The sequence below is a fragment of the Pagrus pagrus genome, assembly GCF_965226575.1.
Source record: "Pagrus pagrus genome assembly, chromosome: 16".
Lineage (NCBI taxonomy): Eukaryota > Metazoa > Chordata > Actinopteri > Spariformes > Sparidae > Pagrus > Pagrus pagrus.
This window is the reverse complement of record NC_140200.1, coordinates 26,330,075-26,346,402: the sequence shown is the minus strand read 5'-3', so window position 1 is coordinate 26,346,402 and position 16,328 is coordinate 26,330,075. Positions and strand designations below refer to the sequence as shown.

Here is a 16,328-nt window from a genome sequence, read left to right as displayed (position 1 = left end):
CTGCAGTGGATTTATCGACCTGCTGCTCGCCAGCAGCCACATGAGAGTAGCCATTAATCAGTCTTCAGGAGCAGGACGATCCAGGGCAGCGCTGTTTTTCTTGTGGGCTCTTCTTTCCCACAAAGTTCGATGTGCTTTGAAGATACATGACAATAACACATGCAGGTTATTTATTAGTGTTTTTTGTCAGAGCTGAAATCCAGTGATCATTTTAGGCGCTGATTTCGATTTAGTTTAGTAGCATTTTAGTCATTGGATTAAAGTTCTAGGGTAGTTTTAGTCAAAAGTAACTTCAGACATCTTGGAACTTCAATGTTTTCTTTGGGGAAATGCAGTTAGATTACCGACCAGTTTATACAAGTACAGCTGAACTGATTAGTCCATGGACGGAAAAGTAATTTATTTTAAAAGTCATTGTCTTTCATGCAAAAACATTTAATGCTTCATGAAACATGTTCTTACTCCCAACTTTTCACATCTGGCAGCTTGGTAAACGGCCTTAAACCTCTACCTATGATTCTTTTCTCACCATGCTAGCGTCAGTTTTTCACGTACATGGCTCCGAAGTCAAGTTAGCAATAATACATATTCAACTTCCAGTTAGACTTTCAAAATAAAGATTGCTGACAAACAGCTCAAATATTGGATTACACACTTTATAACTATTAGTAACATTGAGCAAATGTCACGGATTAGTTAGGTTTAGGCTCCAAAACTACTTGGCTAGGTTTAGGTTTCAAACCTTCTTGGTCAAGTCTGGGTTCAAATACGTTATTTTACATCAAAAAATATGTTCAGTGACTTTTCATAAGGGATGTGACTTACACAGCCTGACCTCAAAACACATCACTATTGACTCTTGGTCAAGGTCAGGATGTAAACCCTTGTTTCCGGAGCGGAAGTCCACTGTACGACCTATCCAACCCGCTGTGACCAGCAAATCACATTTTTGCTTAATGATTTATCATTTTTCAAAATAGTGAGTAATTTTTTTTTCCAATTGACCAAGAGATTAATCAAATAATATAAATAATCATTGCCGCTCGCTCTATTGAACAGGTCAAAGTTACAGTATCCCGTCACTTTGTTTTGTTGTAATAATCATGTAAAAGTTCAGTTCAAGTTCTCTGAAATTAAATGAGACAAAAACCATTCTGGGTAGCCCACTCAAGACATGTTGAAGAGAAGTGAACTGGGACATTGTGGTGACAGTGGGTTAGTTCACAGAACTTAGCAAGACATGCTTGAAATGTGGCCTCAGCCACTTTGGTTTCAGCTCTCAAAAACCAGAGATAACACAAGATGGTTTCAGTTAACTCTGAACTGAAAACAACGGATGCTATCTGTGTTTTTTCTGATCTCAGACGCAGGCTCAGAAACTGCCTACCAGTGTTATTTGATGGTCAGTGACCTGAAAACACATTTGGGTCTTGAGTAGCCTCTTTAAAGGTGGACTGGCAGCCCTGGCCTGAGTCTGGCTAGGCTGTGAATATTTGGAGCCCGTCCAGTGAGTGCTTTCTCTCTGAGGCCTTCACAAAAACATGACCTATTTTACAGAGAAGTGAGGGTGTCTGTACTTTTATTTCTGCCATGTTCCTATTCTTGCCTTTACGTTCTCATTTAACCACCAATTTAAACATATTGATCAATATTTGCATTTACGGTGTTCTTGTAATAAGTGGTTTACAGTATTAGATTAATGGGTTAACCTTTTCAGTCCGTGTGTCTCTTCTGTGTCACTAATGATCAGCATCTTTTAGCAGCAGAAGGCAATTCAATACGATGACAGCTTTGAGCCGTCTGCTCACAGTGTGCCCTCCATCCCTGAACATGTTGAAGGATGGCCTAAATGGACTTTGACTAATTACGCATAAAAGTGAGTCACAAGATTTTGTGCACATGGAAAATGTTCCCACAGGGCGGCCGGCTGGCTCTCTGTGGCTGAGGCTGGATTACAGATGTGTGATTATGGCCTGTAGTGCTGTTTTCCCAGGACTTGGTTTAATTGTTTGATGTGATTACACCGGCAGCTTGCAAACATTCAAAATTATGAATGTGTGTCCTTGTGAAAATGTATTTATTTACAGCTGAGATAAGTATATGTTGTACATACCGTAATGCGTCAGATGGCTTTAGACCTGCTTGTCCCCGTCATGTGAGACCATGCAGTGAAGTTGTGTCTCAGTATTAACACCATGGGAAACAGGTTTGTGACGGGTCACTGATTCACTGTCACAGTGTCTGAGCTGGTATTGCTTACGCTGCAGCTACTTCTTTGCTCTTGTACCAACACACCTAGAGGGACACAATGATTGTGGTATCAGGGCTCCAGGCTGCAATGATTTAGTCGCAATTTGCAGCCATTTTTGGAGACAGTCCAGTTAAATTACATCAATTGCTGTGAGCACCTGTGCAACTTGCAAATATGTGCCCTGTGACTTTGTTTTTAAAATCATCATCGTCTCCCCAAGCAGAGAAAGAGGGCGTGAGACGGTCCCTGGAGGACCAGATTGTCATTGTTTAGCAAGCACTAGTTGTCAAATCTATTTTATAATAAAGAGCTATAATCAGTAGCTAATAATTGTATTATCTAAAGTGCATCACTGCACACAGCAGTTACCTCATGAACTCTCTCGGTCTTACCCTGATGTCTAATTATTGGATTTGATTCAGTGGGACACTTGAAAAATCACCCAAAAACAAAGCACATTCTCATGTCACAATACAAAAAGGGGATACAGTATTGTTTTAACACTGTCCAGTCGAAACCACTGATCCCGAAATGTCAGCTTTTAATGAGCTAAGAAAAACAGCCAAGATTTCAGCTTTGTGGCAATGCATTTTTCAGATGATTCAATGATTTTGTAAATTGTTGTTTGGCTTGAGAAAAAGGAGAAGTGTCTCAACTCATGAGTGAGCACTCCCTCCTTCAGTTTTATCAGAAAATTAAAAAACACCAAATTTGGTTGTGTGATTTGGACTGGGCAGCGATGACATCTGGTTTGAGGAGGTGCTGCAGCCCATGGAAACATATCTCTTAAACGCACTACTTTATTTTGTGACTTTTTCCTCTAAGATAAAACAAAGCATTTGTTTTTTCTGTAAGTTGTCTTTTTATTACCAAAGAATTCATCAGTAATACAGTTAAAATGGAAAAAAATATGAATGTCATTCGTTGCATGACAATTTAAGGGGTGCATCTAAATGTTGTGCTGGTGTTGGGAGCACGAGTGCTACCAGTGGATAAGTTGGACTAGAGCCCTGGTTGTGTCATGTATGTAACCATGTTTAAACCCTGCAACATAAACACAACAAATATCTGTCAGATGTTTGTGGAGTTCTTATAAATGCAGCACTCACAGTCATTTTTATAGGCATCATACATTGAATGTCATTGTAATTGAATTAGAGAAGATGTGCAGCGTACTGTAAGTGATCCAGTGCCACTCTATGGCTCTTTTCCTTTGTTTGTTGGTGTCACTGTGGTACCTGCAGTTGCAGTTTCTGTGTACACTCTGTCACCCACCAAATAGCATTGTTCGTATTGTTTGAGTGTAGTCAGATGTTTGCAAAGCTGATTTTTCTTGGTAGTTCATGGCTTACAGTGTTAGCCTGTCTTCATTCTTTATTTGCATTCTTTGCATGTTTAGAAATCTAGGAATAAATAACAATTCCTTTAAAAACTGTTAAAGTGTAGCCACTTCTTCAACAGAACAGTTTAAAACAGTAGTGCAACAGCAACTTAAATAAATCTAGGAATAAATAATTCCTTTAAAAACTGTTAAAGTGTAGCCACTTCTTCAACAGAACAGTTTAAAACAGTAGTGCAACAGCAACTTAAATAAATCTAGGAATAAATAATTCCCTTAAAACTTACTCACAGAACTTGTTTGCTTGCAGCACTTTGAAGGGCAAATGTTGATGGCGATACTGTAAATGTCAGTAGTAAAGCTGATTGCCTGCACATCGTTCAGCCTACATAAAACGTGTTCCCTCATCGACTCATAAAGTTTGGTGAGAGCAGTTTTGTCGCGCTCTTCCGCGTGATGAATCTTCAAATGCTTTATAAGGTCGTGCCGCCCCTCCAAATTGCAGCTTTGCAAACTGAACATGTCGCTGTGTTACTGGTGGGGTTATCCACAGTAAAATATTGCCAAATAGCTGACATATTGCTAGCTCCACCTGACTCACTGCTTTTAGAGCAACGAAGAAAAAATGTATTTCCCGTGTGTAACGTTAAGCAGAGATAACGGAGCTAACTGGAAAGTAGCAGGGTCCCATTTCTAAATTACGTGGTATCAGATCGATGCACAGACTCCATACTCGCCGATACTGATACCTGCATTTTTGGCAGTATCTGCGGCATTTCTGATACTGGTATGGGAATCTGAACAACTCTACAACCGAGTGCCCCTTTAAATATAAAAAACATTTTCAAAAGGAGACCACTTTTTTAAACTGTCACTCAGTTCTTATTATGTGTCTTTGCTGTGACATATTCACATTGAAACCTCTCTGGCAAACCCAAGTCTTGTGTGAATGGCACCCACTAGGAATTAACCTGCGACAGCAGTCTAGTATACAGTAAATGGGTTAAACACGTGTTTGTGATCCCATGCCAAACGCTGGCCTTGTGCGTGAATGTGGTTTTAGTGCCAGCGATCATCTGAGGTCTCAGTGGGTCTCGTCCAGCACCCGGCCCTCATAGTTGAGTCGTGGTGCCATAGAGCTGGGGTTGTACAAGCCCTAAGCCCAGGGCTCATTACCACAATGCCCCATTATAGCCTGTGGATTAAGGTTGTGATTAAACACAAACCTCATTTCCCCATCCAGAGGCCAAATCAAACAGCCTGCATACAGTTCCTGCATTGTTCGCCTCCTTTTGCCCCTTCCTCTGTCACTTTCCTCACTTGGCCTTGAGGGTACACCAGCATTTGAATTTATTGCACTTGAGCTGCACAGTTGATGCACTTATCACAGTCGGTCTACTGTATTTTTATTTTGGTTGTCTATTTTAGATCATCAGAACACATTAGCTCTGGGCAATGATTAGCCACATTAGGAATCTGCTTCCTTTTTCTAGAAATCAGAAAAAACAACACTGGTTTTGAAAGACTGAGCCACAGTTAAAACAGTCATACACAGTAAGCTGCTTGGTCTATTCCATTATTCTGTTGAGGCATTTGGTCTCCCCCTGCCTACTGGTAGACAAAAGGTCAGTGTCAAATTCAGTAACACAAGTGGATTCTTGTGTCCTTAGAGTCGTCTCGGTAAAGTACAACAAGAACACAGAAAAGCTTTTTTGTGGTTTCAGATGTGCAGCTTAAGACTGTGTGACCGAGCAGGACATTTTCTTAGGGTCAAATGTTTCTTCTTTCTGCAGCTGCTTTTGGACATTATTTCCCAGTCTACGGTTATGATCATGTAAGGTACTATCCAAAGTGACATGTGACCTTGGGGATTTGTTCCCATCTGATGTGTTTCCTTTGTTTGGGACTGATAGCTCAACCATTTGATCTTCATGTCAAATGTGGCATGACAGAAGAAGAGTTTCAGAAACAAGTCTAAAAGTCTCAGCGTGTGTTGACGAAAGTGTTGGAACATTGAACAGTGTTAGAAAACCCTTCCTTCTTTGCCTTCTGACATCACAATCGGAAGGTTGCACCCAACAATGTATGTAATTTTCTGAACCAACAACCTGACAAGCACTCACACTTTACACAACTATTGGCCAGGTGTGTGTGTGTGTGAGAATCTAAGCAAGCTTTAAACCCCTCAGGTTCTCCTTTTTTCCTCTTCCCACAACTATATCCATTACCTTCTGTGTGCAAAACTGTGTTCAACACCATGAATGGCTTTGAGCGCAGACCCGCTCCAAAAGAGGGTGCCTGTTTGTACAATTCATCTTATCTTGCTTTTTATGATGGTGGGCTTTTTGCCTTCAAGTGCAGCCATGTGGACTTGTTTGCTTGAAACTGAGCCCCTTAGGGTTCTGTGTAGGAAAGTAGTTTCCACCTGTAGTTTCTTCATGGTTGGCCCCAGGGAGCTGGATTAATATAAGAAGAATTGTCATATTATTATAACCCCTCCTCCCAACAGCTAGAAGTACCACACATTAGGCAACTATGGGTTAGATGATTAAACAATCTCCTTTTTTCACACAAGATGTGGGCGGTCATGAGTTTAGGCAATACTATTCATGTTATTTCTACTTGTCAGGCATTCACTACAAATCCTATACATTGTATATTGACACACACACACACACACACACACACACACACAGAAGGGAGAGAGAGAGCTAGTTATCAGAGCACAACAGGTAGATCCAAGTGAAGATACAACAGAATCAGTAGGTGAAGAGACCAGTCACCAGTATAACGACCAGTAAACGTGACACAGAGAACAACCACATCAGTCTACCAAGACCATAACAGTCAAACACATCAGCAGCAGATCATATACTACTCATGCAAGATCAGCTGTATTGACCTTTAAAAGTGATGACAGAGAAGGAGCAACAAAATATTCTCATACACAAGCACAGCCCCAAAACGCAGATTCTTTACTCATCCTCAACACTCCACCATCTACAACTGACATTTTGTTGTACAACCCCGTGTCGTAAAATGACAATTCAATTATCCACTGAACTTTTTGAACCTTCGAACATTTGTTTATCCCGTGCAAATGTGGCGCACAAAACACAAGCATGGGGTTGCAATTTCTAAATCACATGCAGTCCCCTCCCTGGTAATAGTAGCCCCATTCACACTGCCCTTTGAGTGCGGGGATCCTGCGACAATTCTCTGCATCCTCCTCTGTGTGAAGGTCTCACATGCAGCGAGAGGTGAAATTTCGCTGCGCCTCTGATGCGCCTCCAGAGGTAGTATCAGAGGTAGTATCAGAGGTAGCATCAGAGGTAGTATCAGAGGTAGTATCAGAGGTAGCATCAGAGGTAGTATCAGAGGTAGCATCAGAGGTAAAGTCAGAGGTAGCATCAGAGGTAGTATCAGAGGTAGCATCAGAGGTAGTATCAGAGGTAGCATCAGAGGTAGAGTCAGAGGTAGTATCAGAGGTAGTATCAGAGGTAGCATCAGAGGTAGTATCAGAGGTAGTATCAGAGGTAGCATCAGAGGTAAAGTCAGAGGTAGCATCAGAGGTAGTATCAGAGGTAGCATCAGAGGTAGTATCAGAGGTAGCATCAGAGGTAGAGTCAGAGGTAGTATCAGAGGTAGCATCAGAGGTAGTATCAGAGGTAGCATCAGAGGTAGAGTCCGAGGTAGCATCAGAGGGAGTATCAGAGGTAGCATCAGAGGTAGAGTCAGAGGTAGCATCAGAGGTAGCATCAGAGGTAGAGTCAGAGGTAGCATCAGAGGTAGTATCAGAGGTAGTATCAGAGGTAGCATCAGAGGTAGAGTCAGAGGTAGCATCAGAGGTAGTATCAGAGGTAGAGTCAGAGGTAGCATCAGAGGTAGCATCAGAGGTAGAGTCAGAGGTAGCATCAGAGGTAGTATCAGAGGTAGAGTCAGAGGTAGCATCAGAGGTAGTATCAGAGGTAGCATCAGAGGTAGAGTCAGAGGTAGCATCAGAGGTAGTATCAGAGGTAGCATCAGAGGTAGAGTCAGAGGTAGAGTCAGAGGTAGCATCAGAGGTAGTATCAGAGGTAGCATCAGAGGTAGAGTCAGAGGTAGCATCAGAGGTAGTATCAGAGGTAGCATCAGAGGTAGAGTCAGAGGTAGCATCAGAGGTAGAGTCAGAGGTAGCATCAGAGGTAGTATCAGAGGTAGAGTCAGAGGTAGCATCAGAGGTAGTATCAGAGGTAGCATCAGAGGTAGAGTCAGAGGTAGCATCAGAGGTAGTATCAGAGGTAGAGTCAGAGGCGCAACATTGGCGAACTGAACCTGTGTGAATGGATAAGCCGGCCGGTTACCAAACAGTAACGTAGTAACTGGTCGTGTCTTTGGCAACTTATATGAGGAAAAAAATACTGCAGTTAAATGTGGAGAAGTGTCTGTCATCCTGTCTGTCCTCCTGTCTGTCCTACCGACTCTTCGTCACATTTCTGTCCCCGGCAAAAAACTTTAACTCGCCAAGTGTTTGTCTCCTTCACTATTGTGTTGTTGTATTTACTGTCTCATGGTGACGGTCAGCCCCCCCCGACCGAGACTTCAGTGATCTTTCCCCCAGAAAACAGCCTCCCTCCTCGCTAGTGTTTACTGATGGCGATTATGTAATTATGTAATTTAGAGCGAAAAGCGTAACTTTATCACTTTCCAGGATGTTTGGTGGGTCAGGATCTCAGTCACAACACATTATATATATATGGTGCGTCTTTACGTCGGAGCTGCTTGGTTCTGTGTGAACAAACAACAGGGGAGAATTGGCGAACCGCCGCTGTGGCGATAATGCAGCGACTCTGTGTGAAAAGGGTTACTAATAGCTTGCAAATAGGGCTGAAAGGTGGATAGGAATAATTGAAATGTCTTTTTACTGTAAGTGTTGCACTATTAGGCATTTGCGGAGATACAATGATTCGCAAGTTAAAAAGATTGTGGAACAGGGTCGTAAAGTAGGGGGGACAATGGCCCCTTGAAACCCTCGAGTCCTTGGGTTGCCCCAGTTTGCCGTTGTTCCAGATCTGAAGCTCGATTCTCAATTCTTTGTGCAAATCAGAAGGTGTTCTCACCACCTGTTCTTAAACCAGATGCTGCTGAAGAAACACTGTTTCCATCCATCATTCCCATCAACCTTAGCATTTCATGCTAATTAGCAATACATGCTAACACATTAAACTAAGATGGCGAACATGATAAACAGTATACCTGTCTATTGTTGTCTATGTAAGCCATATGTTTGTGTGCAGACAGGACTTTTGTTAGGATCACCTAAATAAGTTCAAGTTGATTACAAAACAATATCCAGATGAGTTAAAATAAGATCAGACAACAGACCAGAGCAAAAACATGCTGACAGACACTATTATAGATACTCAAAGGTGCTTTTTACATGATAAATTAGCTGTTCCCAGAACAGTCCTGTTTGTTGTGTGTGAAAGGTCATGTCAGTCAAGAGTCTCAGAGCCTCTCCCTGTGAGTTGCTGGCCTGGTTTGAAGACCCGAAGGTATTCACAAAGCTTTAGTTACTCTTCACGTGTCACTTTGGTTCACATTGGAATTTTTTAACACCAAAACCATTTGTAGCATTTATATATCTATCATTGAGTTCTCTCTGTGTTACTCAGAGACAGACAAGATCTGAGCATCTGTGCTGTTTTCTCTGCATCTCACTGTAGATGAAGTGCAGTCAGGGTCATGACAGCCTGTACAACTGAATAATTCATTCAGCGGGTGGGTTTCACTGTAGATTGTTTCAGTTCTTCCTCCCTCCTGACTGAAACACCCTGCAGACATGGAGGCCTGTCTAAAGGACATGATTGATTATAGATCGTCTGTGATGGGTCAGCAAACGGCACAGTGCAAATGGGAGTGGGTGAAGCCAGTGAACCAGTTACAAAGACAGGGAAAGACGTACTGCTTGACTGCAGCACACACAGTGCGCAGCATTAGCCAGGCTGATGTCCTCCATTATGCAGCTGTCTCTCTGCTAACTTCCATTAGGCCTTCAGCTGCTCTGTCAGCCAGTGGCTCACTGATAAATGAAAAGACAACAACAGAAGTTTCCATGCCGTACCTTTGAAGCTGGTGCAATGGATTCAACTCATTTTAAAGTGGGACATCTAATTGCTGCAGTTCTGTGGCTGGAATAGCTAACTGTGTTTCATTAGAGTGCACTCTTACACATGGTGCTCATTGATCTTGTTCATGGCTAAATGTAATGATTTTACTTCGTGTGACAGATATCCCATCCCTTACCACCAAAAGCCAATCTTCTGCTTTATCACAGCTGCACCAGGAACCTAATGCTAGGTAGCACATAACGTTAACATAACGCTGACTACAGAGCTAACAACATCTTAACAAAGTATGTCATAGTATAGCTGGTCAGTATAGCATTATTTTCTAGCATTAAGTGCAGCTAACAGGCTGTTTGCTTTTTGAGGAAAATGCAAATTCCTAAATTCCATCCATGATAAAGGCTTTCAAACTTAGAGGTCTGCCACCCTGTTGAAGTGTGGGAGAGCTGAAGGGGGAGCAAAGAAGGAAAGACATGAATCAAACATACTGCATGAGGTGAAAGTGACAGGTGCACTAGTCATTGTAGTTTGACCGACTGATTTAGCCGGCTTATCAACACGGGCAGCAGTCAGAGCTGCAGCAGTGACTGTGACACACAGGGCCTGGAGGCTGTTAAGCTACTTTAAATCCACTGAACCATTTAACCACGCTGCAATTTGTCTCAAAATGTACTCATTTTATGAGTAATAACTTGAAAAATAAATCTGACCACAGTTGTAATACACATATTCTTAGATTCAGTGTGATTTTCACTTTCTGAGTTTATCATTATATCCAGTCTGCTGTGAATGAACATCCATAAATCCACGAAGAAGTCAAGATGCCTTGTTACTCTAGAACTTGCCTGAGAATCATGTTAAATCAGGTTTTCTTTAGTATCGTAGTAATCAAGTGATCATTGTCTGTACTGTCATTGCTCATAGCTCATTCAGCATAATGGTGCCAGTTTGCCAAAATGTAAACAGATAAAGGCTGAAAAGTGGAGCAGAAGTTGTAGCCATGACATCCCTGTTCAGTTAAAATTTAGTTCTCAATATTTGTTATTGTAGTTTCATCAGTTTGATTTGTTCATTCAGGATATATTAATAAACATTTTCAGTTTTTCCAAAATCAGAAAAAGATCTAATGAGCTGACATTGTTAAGAGGATTACGCGCAGCAGGATGCCAATCATATACCATTTAAAATCACAGGATTTTATACTGTACGCACATGGCTGCTGGCCCATTCAGACTGTGTAGAGTCATTAAATATTATTTCTGAGAAACCCAGAGGGTTGTTTTTGTCTTAAGAATAATATTTTGCATTGATAGGACACACACCGACAATACAGATATGTTAATATGTTTCACTTAAATCCCAGCGATACTGGCCTCAACAAGGAAACATACAGTTGATCAGTTGTTGGATGTCTCATTTTAGGTATTAATTATCCTCTGTCTCTTTCTCTCTGTCCTCTGTTTATAATGGGTATCCATGCTGTGGTTGAATTAACTCACAATAGTCTCAGGAGTTTTGTATAAGAGCCTCCAAATGCTGTTTCATTACTAATCTCAATATTTTGCTGACAATCATACTGCCACTCTGACTTATTATTACATCAAAATCACATGAGCACAAATTTCGAGAAAACTATTATATAATTAACTATATATTCAATGAATGTCATACATTTTAGAATGACCCCCTTCCAAGTGTTTCACACTTCTGTGTTGTGTCTTCCAGCTGTTACGAGAACTGAAACACCCGAATGTGATCGCCCTGCAGAAAGTGTTCCTGTCCCACAGCGACAGAAAGGTTTGGCTCCTCTTCGACTATGCTGAACATGACCTTTGGGTGAGTCTTCCTACATGCAGCAGCACATGTGTGTACATGATGTCACCTGATACGTTCCTGTCACAGTGAACCTATATCTCCTTCACTATAACTGGCAGCAAACTTTACAACCCTCGCATAGAAAACTGTTTCCTGATTTCATTCATTGATACCACTGTACCTTTAGATGATCCACTGAATTCTATGCTGTCTCATACAATTATACTGTATGTGAAATTAAATATATAATAATATGATATATGAAATATGTTGGATTTTTTTCCATTAGAAAACTGTTTTAACCACTGACATCATCTATATTCAATGCAAAAAAAGGTATTACATTAGGAGTTAAGAGAACAGATATAAAAGATGTAGTTCACTCCAAGTAACTTGATTAATAAACTAAATAACACAAAATAATGACTTATTTTTACGTGCAGAGCTCCCATCTGTAGCTATACAACAACTGGCCAAACAAAACCCAACCGATATTCAGACTACTAAATGACTAAAGAATTATATTTTTCAGTTTTAAACCAGTATTTTGTATTTTAATTGAATATATGTGATAAGTAACTATTTGTAATTTGTAACAAGATGTATTTTTGTCCATCTGTGATTGTCAGTTAATACATTTTTAATTGGTCAATGGTGGTTTTCCCCCCTAACATCCCAAGACTCAACAAATGAAACCATCATTAAAGGTGCAATGCATAAGAATTTTAGTTGAAAAAGTTAAAAAATTCTGAATGTGCAGAAATAACAGTTGTTATGATGTTATGATGTTTATACAATGTGTTGCAGGGATATTTACTGAAGTTAGCATGCTAACCAGCTAGCCCTGTTCCATCCCAGGCCAAATCTCCTGTGCTAGATATGTAAACAGCAACCACAAGCACCAATCTGGACCACTAGCTGCATGGCTAACAGAGCTAACAAGCTAACAGCAGCTACAGTTAGCAGAAGTTATCGGTAACTCTGATTATATGCTGCCCCCTATTTCTTTTGAGACAATATGATATTGGTCAAATTTAACAAACCCATGTGGATTTCCAACACTGGTATACTGTAAACACCAGCTGCCACACAATAAAACTACGATGTATATAAATCACAGCATTATAGTTTGCCTCATATACCAGGCACCTCCAAGGTGTGGAAAACAGTTTTCTTGTAATGTTGTAGCTATACTGTCAGAACTGACAAGACATGCTTCAGTCCACAAGCACAACTGAGGTGAAACCTCTCTCTGCCTCATAGCACATCATCAAGTTCCACCGCGCCTCCAAGGCCAACAAGAAGCCCATGCAGCTGCCCCGAGGGATGGTGAAGTCTCTCCTGTATCAGATTCTGGATGGGATCCATTACCTCCATGCCAACTGGGTGCTCCACAGGGATCTGGTGAGCAGCTATATTAGCTTCAGTGCTCCAGTTTCCCCTTACAGACACACACTGACTCCAGCACACACTTCATCTTGGAGCCGTTTCCAAAGGCAACACTGTTAACGTCACAGAAACACTGTTACCCAGGAGGGGAAGTTTCTTCTAGCAAGAATTAGATTAGTTGATAAAAATGGAGACTTGGAGCTAAAAAATTACTAAAAAATACAACAACCAGGAAAACATGGGAAGGAAGGAAGGAAAACGTGGGTATAGATAAATTCTGTTTTAATCCTTCAGTTTTATACGTAGAATTGTCTCGATGTGTTACATGCAAATTAAAGACCGCCCTTCAAAAAAAAATTTGTGTACAGATTGTACAGACATGGTGCTGATTGGCTGTTCAGCTACGTTAAGTAGTGCATGAGAAGAGAAATGGAAAAAGAAAGGGAAAGCCTGTTGCTGTAGTATCCATGATTTCACCAGTGACCAGAGGTGTCGCAACAGTCGAACCACATCGCAGCAAGTTCTCTGATGTCGGTTTGGTGTGTCTCTGGGCCGTTAGCTTTAGCAGCCCTCTCACTAATTAGCTCATTAGCTAGTTTGCTAATTTAGATTTTCATGTATTCTCTCCTTAATGTTATTTTTTATGTTTATGTTCTTGTTCATAGGCCACTATGACGACCACTGTCTATGATATTGTCCTGTTGTCATTGTTCAATAAAGCATAAAAATGATAATATTAATCAAAATGTAATATAAAGCAGCTCAGATTTTCTCTCCAGCTGCTAAAGTTGGCCACAGAAATATATAATTAGTTACTTTCTCTAAACACAGAATTCATCAGAGCTAAACATGTTAACATTGAAGTTCATTGTGTTGTCTCACACCTTGACACTAGCTGCTAACCTCCAGCTTTGTTACAGTGAAGCGTTCCAAGTGCAGTATGATGTTTGTGGCAGTGCAGGTGCTGTTATGTCTGGGTGTGGTGTGTTATTATGGCTCTGATTGTCTGGGGGTTTGATTGTAAAGCCTGAGGAGCAGAACGTCCTGCACTCTGAATGTTGTCTGACTCTTGTCTACCCTTTAACCTGGCTGCGACACACTGGCGGGTCCTGTGAGATTCTCTCCACCTCGGTTTTCCCACAGTGCTTTGGTTAGAGGGAGATTTCATTCTCTGTAGCTCAGAGTCAAACTGGAGCCACAACACAGGGCTTCTCATTGTGTCTTAAAATCTCAGTTAAGATGGCTGAATGGCAGGAATTTAATCAGAACTGTTGTGTGTTCACAGGAAACATTTGTCCATCACAGTCTTGGTTGGCTAAGCTGGTTGAAATTTAGCTCACTACATAAAGGTTTCCCCTTGTGGGATTAAAAATAGTACAAATAAATTAAATTAAATTAAATTAAGGTTAGCTCACTGACAATCAACTCATATCTGGTCAGTATTATCAATAACAGTTTGTTTGGTCACTCCTCAGCTAATGTTAATATCCCGTTGTTTCTTTTATGGTAGTTATGATAAATGATTATTATAAAAGCTGTTGCCTTACTTTGTGTAACGTTGTGTTTTCAGCAGCAGTCACTAAACATGACTTTTAAACAAGCGAACACGATGAAACAGTAAAACACAGCAGACGTTTGAAAGTACACGGCTCAAGTAGTAGTGAAACTGGTGATGGAAAAGCAAATCGGCGTGACTTGGTTTGACTTGGCGCAGCCAAAAGTGCTGGTGGAAAAACGCCAACAGCTCTCTCTGGAGACACTGAAGGCTTTATACACCTTTTTCCACTTATGCAGTAGTACTACCTTACACCTGGAGACACACTCATGTCGATGTGGTCCAGATCAGATCTGAATCAATGTGACTTTAGGCAGCTTCTTAGAAAGTTCTGTCACATGTGAGATTAATGAAAAATTGGAACAATCTTCATATCTGACTGTGTACTGTAAACACCCACGGCCCATCTGTATGTGTGGCTCTTATCTCTCCCTGCATCTGTCACTGCCTCACAAAGAACGTTTGTGCCTTTGCTCGTGGAGAAAGAAGTCTCATTAATCAAACACATCAGATTATGTGGCAAAACTTTAATTTGATTACCACCATCACTGCTTTGACGTCAGACAATCCGGAGGAAGGCTATTTTCAGATGGTGCTCATGAGAGAGTGAATGACTGAGATTATACAGTCTGACTGAGATGTAGCTAAGCTGTTGGTTGATTTCTCCATATACACCTCTTAGTGGATAAGTTGGGTTCAGAAGTCAGAGGGCAGAGCAGTCACACAGTTCAGGCTTCCATCTATCCATAGGGCTCTATCTACTTTGAATACAGTCGTCCACTCTTATGTAATCCCCGGCAATCCTCTGTGGTCATGTGGTGGCTGGACATCACATTATGTAAACCTGCAGGGATCAGGGAGCGTGCTCTGTATATGACACTCAGGCTCTCTCTGGTGATTCGGAACAACCACAGGACATCTCTGCAGGCTTTAAGCTTTTTTGATTCCACTGCAGTCGCTGTGTACTGCGCCAAGAAGAGCTGTTGTTGAGCTGAGATGACAGTGTGTTGAATAAAAATGTGCTATGTATAAGCTGAAAATATGAAATGATAAGATTGTGGAATCATTTGCTTGATATGTCAGAAAAAAGGGTCAATAGGAAGGTTTCTCAGTGAGGTGAGTTGCACAATTCTTCATGGGCTACAGAGACTCGTGCTATTTTTGAGGAAGCTGTGTAACAATATATATATTAGAACAATTTGTTCTGTAACAGGAGTTAATCACCTGTTAATAAACTTGTGAAAGTGTTACAGATCAAACATTTTCCAAAACAAAAAGGTATTTTTCACAGATGCTCAATATCTGTAGCACTTTGCTCTTCTCCTTTCTTCAAACAAAATGAATGCTTAGAAGGATTGTAAAAGGATAAGTTCACCAACAATCATCATCTACTCACCCCTATGCTGATGGAAAGTAGATGGGGACTTATAGCAAGTAAAAAAAAACAGCTGGACTAAAAGCCCTGACAATTCAAATCAAACTGACCCAACAATGTAACCTGATGTTCACAGAGGACTTCTTAAGTATCGCTATCAGTACACGTGCACACAAGTACACACTGGTTATAATGTTAGCTCCGTGTAAAGGCTAGCTAGTCATGTTAGCCTTGGTTTAGATAAATTAGCACCAGGTAACCCCTTCATGGTTATGTATCTAACAACAGAATACTTATGTCTGCACTCACCCCACAACTGCTGGCCGATGCTGGGCTCCCTGTAGCTGCCTTCTTTCCGTCTTTTCAAGGTGCTGTAGAAATCTGACTATTGCCAATGTTATTGACTTTGCTGCTGCTGTATGGAACAGCTTTCACTTTATAAATGTAGCGTCCATTGTGTTGATGACACACTTAGTATTTTACACACTGACCCCAAA

At 41.0% G+C, this 16,328-nt stretch overlaps 1 protein-coding gene across 1 annotated transcript in view; it reads left to right on the top strand.

The window, feature by feature from the left end:
* cdk19 (cyclin dependent kinase 19) overlaps window positions 1-16,328 on the top strand; it is a 71,886-nt gene that overhangs the window by 23,286 nt on the left and 32,272 nt on the right. Inside the window, exons 3-4 of the mRNA XM_084378291.1 lie at window positions 11,423-11,533; window positions 12,776-12,916. Coding sequence (XP_084234417.1) covers window positions 11,423-11,533; window positions 12,776-12,916 — 252 coding nt within the window. The remainder of the gene's footprint in view (window positions 1-11,422; window positions 11,534-12,775; window positions 12,917-16,328) is intronic.